The sequence below is a fragment of the Platichthys flesus genome, chromosome 12 (assembly GCF_949316205.1).
Source record: "Platichthys flesus chromosome 12, fPlaFle2.1, whole genome shotgun sequence".
Lineage (NCBI taxonomy): Eukaryota > Metazoa > Chordata > Actinopteri > Pleuronectiformes > Pleuronectidae > Platichthys > Platichthys flesus.
Window position 1 is genome coordinate 17,556,876 of NC_084956.1, and position 6,146 is coordinate 17,563,021.

Genomic DNA, 6,146 nt, shown 5'->3' on the forward strand with positions numbered 1-6,146 from the left:
TTCTGTGTGCAGAAGTGTTTTTGGGCAAGAAACTGAACTAAAAGAGAGAATGGTGCACATAAATACTGTATAAGTGTGTGTGTGAATGGGTAAATGGTCAACACTGTAATGTAGAAAAACTTTATATAAAACACAGAACATTTACATTTCCAAGCACCATTCCTCAAACCTAAGTGCTGATTTTCTTTTCTGACCAAAACACTAGTACGCAGCAATCTCATTTCCTCATCCAGTCAACTGTTAAACGCTGAGCACTTGTCACATCCTCTCCCCTCCTCATTTAATTAAGCAGTTCATTTCCCTGAGCGCTCGATGAGACAGATGAGTTCACCGGGCCAATCTCTCAGGAGCACCTCATTAACCTTTGACATGAACTCTGCTGGAGAGCAGCGCTCACTTTAAATCTGCTGTCCTGCTAAACAGAGACACTATTCATTTTGGACATAGTGGACTATGACTGGGAAGTTTAAGTTCATGTGTACAAACAATATGAGACAGATTGTTAAAGAGGTGTCTTGGTCATTTCATGCACAAAGGCCAGTGCAACTGTGTGTTGACTGCTGCTACAGCAGCTGGCCTCAGGCAAACCTTGCGCAACAGTTTATGATTAAACCCATGTTGACAAGAGGGGGTGCGGCCAATCAGCTGGGAGGATTTCTGTTCAGGCTTCTGCAGGGGCAGCTAGGAAGGACCCACAGCTCATATGTGGGATGGTTTCATTCCAGTGGCTCTCAGTGTCTGCCACAGCAGCTTTACCTCTGTGCAACCAGGGAGCTGAGCCTGAACCCCCTCTGTGCATGACAACACTCTGCAAACATGGTGAGTACACAAACAGCACCGAGTGCCACACCTGCTACGCACACACTGACCCACCAACCTGTTGATATCTACTTCATCTCCTATTCTCAAGCTACACCACATCACGTGTTATTGCAGACTGAGGAAAATATGTTCCTTTTCATATGTTTGTAGTTGGATTTTCCATAACTGAGAATGACATGAGCACATTTTCCTGTCTGGAGCCCCTGGTTGTGATGAGGATTAGTGGCTCTTGTGCGTGTGTGTGTGTGTGTGTGTGCTGTCCATTCGCTCCACAGATGAAGCAGATTAGAGCGTTGCTATGATACGTGTTGGTGTCACTGCTCTGCTCCAGGCTGTGGTCATGTGGTCCGCGTGACCGCCCATCTGGGGGAAAAGACTTCAGCAGATCCTCCTTCATTCTACAATACAGACATGTTAATGTTGCGGGATCATGGAGGCGTTATGAATTGACCTCCGAAACATGTGACCCTGCATCATGAGCCGAGGCTTTACAAGCTGAAAGACCCAAAAGGGATCCCCACCCCCTCCCTGCACCCCCCACCCACACATACCTTTGAACCAGGAATGCCGACTCTCATTGTTTCCAGATGAGACCCAGTGCAACCAATCACAGTTTGTGTTTGTGAACTGCCCCTCTAAAATCTGCTCTGCTGGTTGCCTCTGCTCTGTCCCACCAGGCCGGTAAGATCCAGAGTCTGACTGAAGAGGAGAGGACCCACCTGCTGCCCCTGCTGCGCAACGCTCAGTGGGTGGAGGTGGTGGGGGGGCGGGACGCCATCTACAAAGAGTTTGTGTTCAAGGACTTCAATCAGGTTTGTAATGTGCCATTTCTCATAGGCTAGTGCCTCACTCAATTAACATGAATTCAGGACATGATGTTCCTTCCTTTCAGGCGTTTGGCTTCATGTCCAGAGTGGCTCTACAAGCAGAGAAGATGGATCATCATCCTGAGTGGTTCAATGTCTATAACAAGGTATACAAGTCTGTTTCTGTATCTATTTTAAGGTTTCTTCACTGGTTTTTGAAGCACTTCAAGGTTGCATATACTCACAGGTATATGAACCAGTTCAGCTCCTCAGCTCCGCTGATATGAAACAGGTATTTGTGCAAGACAAGAAGTTAGTGAGGCAGCTTTGAGTTTTTAAACATTCTAGCTGGGAACTTGAGAGCATCTGGAAGTTTTGAAATATTAAATTCAAGCTTCAAACCTATCCCTTTAACTTGGCTTTGATTAAGTTTGGTCTGTAGTGATTATGTTAGTGCGTCTTTACTTTCAATTTTGTCTGTCCCTATTATGAGTATATGTTTTGAATCTAAATTTACCACTTTAGTAAGGTTTTTTATTGTTTTATTCAATTTTATGATATCTCACTGTCTACATTTTTATTTGATTTGTATTATTCTTGGCTCATCAGTCAGTTGTGAAGCACTTTGCGCTGCACTAACCTGCGTAAAATGTGCGATTAAAAATAAAGTGCTATTGATCGAAAAAGCGAATGACAGCAAAAGCGATAACAACCCTTACAGTGGTCGCATGTCCTATCATCAATGACTGCATCACAACAGGACTTTGTTCTGATTGGCTTTCCTTGCTAGAGAGAAACCCAGCACTAAGATCATGTGCCAGAGCTTCAAATTCATAATGTGATCTAGATTTATCTGCAGAAATGAAGAACATGAATGACAGAGATACTCCTGCCATCGCCACATATCAAAGCCTAGTAACTGAAATTCACTAATTCAACGCTATCACAGAACTTAAAAGCTCTCTGGTTTGTATGATCATACTCTCACATCTCTTCAAGAAAGTGTCAGCCCTGTGCAAAGCAGTTCTCCTTCCAAAAGAAGCTGCAGGTCCAACTGACATTTTGAAGTCAGATGTTTTGGTGGTCTTTGTAGCAGAGTAGAGCCTTCAGGAGCAAAAAAACAGCATAACGGAGCTAAAAGAAGCGTGAACACATTAAGTCAGGTGACCAGAAACACTAAGACAGGGGTCAGGACCACGAAGCAAGATCAGTGTATTAACTCTGGAGTTAATTCAAGTTTTCTGGTCTGATAATATCTCCCTCCCTGTGACATTGTGTTGCCTGGAGAAACAGTAACATCTACATTTTTTCTTCTACATATGCACCACTGCTAAAGTAAAAAAGCTCACTTTTTATAGTTATACTAGAACAATTTTTAACCCTTTGAAAAAGTGAGGCCATGGACTAGTTGATAATCTAGAAATGTGATTTTGACTCTAAAAAAGTCTGTTCTTTTTTTATTTTAAGATATATATTTCCAGATGATCACATTAGTCTCTACTATGCTGGTCTGGATTAACACTTCCAACATAAGTGTTATGATTATTATAATCAACATAAAGCAAAACCCCTCAGCTATTCACACAAAGGAAAGCAGCTGGTAATATTCACAGGTGTCCCACCTCTTTCCTCTGTTCCCTCAGGTCCAGATCACTCTGAGCACCCATGACTGTGGAGGCTTGTCCCAGCGTGACATCACGATGGCCACCTTCATCGACCAAGCGTCTATGATGTGACCGACTGACTTTCAGTCATTTTAAGAGCGAAAACTGAAGAAGAGGAAGTCAACTGCAAAAAGGCTCAGAATATGCGGCAGTTACTTTCACTTCATTGTGAGCAACGTAGCCGTCTGCAAAGGGTCCAATGTGTTTTTGAAAATATGCTGTTGTTGTCGCACATGGGGAAAAGGAGATTACTGGCAAAAGAAAATAGTAAAAGAGTGTTTACATGTTCAAGTCTAAAAGTTCCAAGAAACCGCCATTCCAGTTGTAATTACAAATAACATTCAAAATGGTGTATGTGTCCCTTTGTCACTACATGTGTCGTATGTGCCTTCTTGTACTTAAATGTCAGTAAAAATCATATTCTGTTGTCTTGTTGCTAAGGAATGACCAAAAAAATTTCTTAGATAGAGTGCCTTGCATAAGTATTCACCCCCCTTGGACTTTTCCCATTATGTACCGTTACTAACTGGAATTCAAATAGACTTAAATAAACTTTTTCCCGTTTGATCAACAAAACATGCATAGTACTTTGGAGGTGCAAAATACATTTTATTGTGACACAAACAGTAATGAGAACAAAAAAGTTGACATCTGTTGGGTGCATAAGTATTCACCCCCCTGTGTCAATACTTGGTAGAACCCCCTTTCGCTGCAATTACATCTGCAAGTCTTTTGGGGTATGTCTCTACCAGCTTTGCACATCTAGAGATGGAAATGTTTGTCCATTCTTCTTGGCAAAAAAGATGAAGCTCAGTCAGATTGGATGGAGACCGTCTGTGAACGGCAATCTTCAAGTCTTGCCATAGATTCTCTATTGGATTGAGGTCTGGGCTTTGACTGGGCCATTTTAAGACATTGACATTCTTTAATCCAAACCATTCCTTTGTAGCTCTGGCTGTATGTTTAGGGTCATTGTCCTGCTGGAGGATGAACCTCCGCCCCAGTCTCAAGTCTTTTGCAGACTGCATCAGATTTTCTTCAAGGATTTCCCTGTATTTGGCTCCATCCATCTTTCCCTCTATTCTGACCAGTTTCCCTGTACCTGCTGAAGAGAAGCATCCCCACAGCATGATGCTACCACCACCATGTTTCACTGTTGGGATGGTGTGCTCAGGGTGATGGGCAGTGTTGGGTTTTCGCCACACATAGTGTTTTGCATTGAGGCCAAAAGTTCAATTTTGGTCTCATCTGACCAGAGCACCTTCTTCCACATGTTTGCTGTGTCTCCCACATGGCTTCTGGCAAACTCCAAACGGGATTTTTTATGGATCCCTTTCAACAATGGCTTTCTTCTTGCCACTCTTCCATAAAGGCCAGATTTGTGGAGTAGACAACTAATAGTTGTCCCGTGGACAGATTCTCCCACCTCAGCTGTGGATCTCTGCAACTCCTCCAGAGTAACCATTGGCCTCCTGGTTGCTTCTCTGATTAATTTTTCTCCTCTTGGTAGGTTTGCGGTTGTGCCATATTCTTTCCATTTTCTTATGATGGATTTTATGGTGCTCTGAGAGAGATGTTCAAAGCTCTGGATATTTTTTTATAACCTAACCCTGCTTCATATTTCTCCACAACTTTATCCCTGACCTGTTTGGTGAGCTCCTTGGTCTTCATGATGCTGTTTGTTCAGTAATGATCTCCAACAAACTCTGAGTCCGTCACAGAACAGGTGTATTTATACTGAGATTAAATTGCAGACAGGTGGACCCTATTTACTAATTATGTGACTTGCAAATGTGACTTGTGAATGCAATTGGTCGCACCAGATCTTTGTTAGGGGTTTCACAGTAAAGGAGGTGAATACATATGCACTCAACACTTTTCAGATTTTTACTTGTAAATAATTGTGAAATCCATGTAATATTTCCCCCCACTTCCAAATGATGCACTATTTTGTGTTGGTCCATTACATAAACTCACGATGAAATAAATGTTAATCTGTGGTTATACCATGACAAAATGTAGAAAAGTCCAAAGGGGGTGAATACTTATGCAAGGCACTGTAATAGAGGGTAATGCTTGATACCGGTATATCAGCTCTCATAGTCTATCCATAATCCTTTTAATAAATAACTAAAAAGACAAAAACTAGAAGTAGAGGGCATGCCTCCATCGAGGCCTGACGGTCCCCTTAAATTAAATCAAGCTGGACCAATATTCCACACTTATCGACAGTTCCTTAAATGAGCTGGATCCATGAATTACTCCCTGGGAAATGCTAAAACTTTTGAAAAAAACACCCCATCTCACAATGTTAGATTAACAGGGAAACCATTATTATTAGGGTTCCTCCCTGACCAATACCGCGCCTTCTACCAGGTTTTCGTGGTTATCTGTCAAGTAATTGTTGCGCAATCTCACTTACAAGCGATAGAGGTGAAAACATAACCAACCAAATATACAGGACTTATTAGCACAAATTAGGAAAATAATTAGATTTTTCTTCGTTGTTTATTTTCCATATCGTTCATATCAGAAAAAGAACGGTGATACTGTTGTCAGTGAATGGCTCACATCAATCAGTCGGGCCCTACTCGACAGTACAATACGACCCAGTACTTCATGGACAGCTCAATCAATATTGAAACACTTAAAAATGTTACTTCATTGTCTGCCCTGTCTGAAAGATCAGTTAACCTTAATGAAGTCTCTGTTGTCTTGAAGCCAAATACCTGATCATGATTAGAGAAACTGCCGAGAGGTTAATGCTTATGATCACTACATTATATTACAAAGGTACAAGAGATGTTTTCTGTACTGGAGAGGAATTCTGACAATGACTGCTCACACAGGAATC

At 41.9% G+C, this 6,146-nt stretch overlaps 1 protein-coding gene across 1 annotated transcript; it reads left to right on the forward strand.

Moving 5' to 3' along the window:
* The first annotated feature begins 663 nt into the window (after positions 1 to 663).
* pcbd1 (pterin-4 alpha-carbinolamine dehydratase/dimerization cofactor of hepatocyte nuclear factor 1 alpha) lies at positions 664 to 3,868 on the forward strand. Its single transcript, XM_062401689.1, has 4 exons — positions 664 to 819; positions 1,500 to 1,634; positions 1,715 to 1,795; positions 3,272 to 3,868. Exons 1-4 carry the CDS (start codon positions 817 to 819, stop codon positions 3,362 to 3,364), a joined length of 312 nt encoding a protein of 103 aa, XP_062257673.1. The 5' UTR covers positions 664 to 816; the 3' UTR covers positions 3,365 to 3,868.
* Positions 3,869 to 6,146: the final 2,278 nt, after the last annotated feature.

What these genes read in the sequence shown, in the direction of transcription:
- pcbd1 (XM_062401689.1), top strand. An exon ending in TGTTCAAGGACTTCAATCAG is followed by an intron (nt 1,635 to 1,714) that starts GTTTGTAATGTG and finishes CCTTCCTTTCAG; the next exon opens with GCGTTTGGCTTCATGTCCAG. An exon ending in GGTTCAATGTCTATAACAAG is followed by an intron (nt 1,796 to 3,271) that starts GTATACAAGTCT and finishes CTGTTCCCTCAG; the next exon opens with GTCCAGATCACTCTGAGCAC.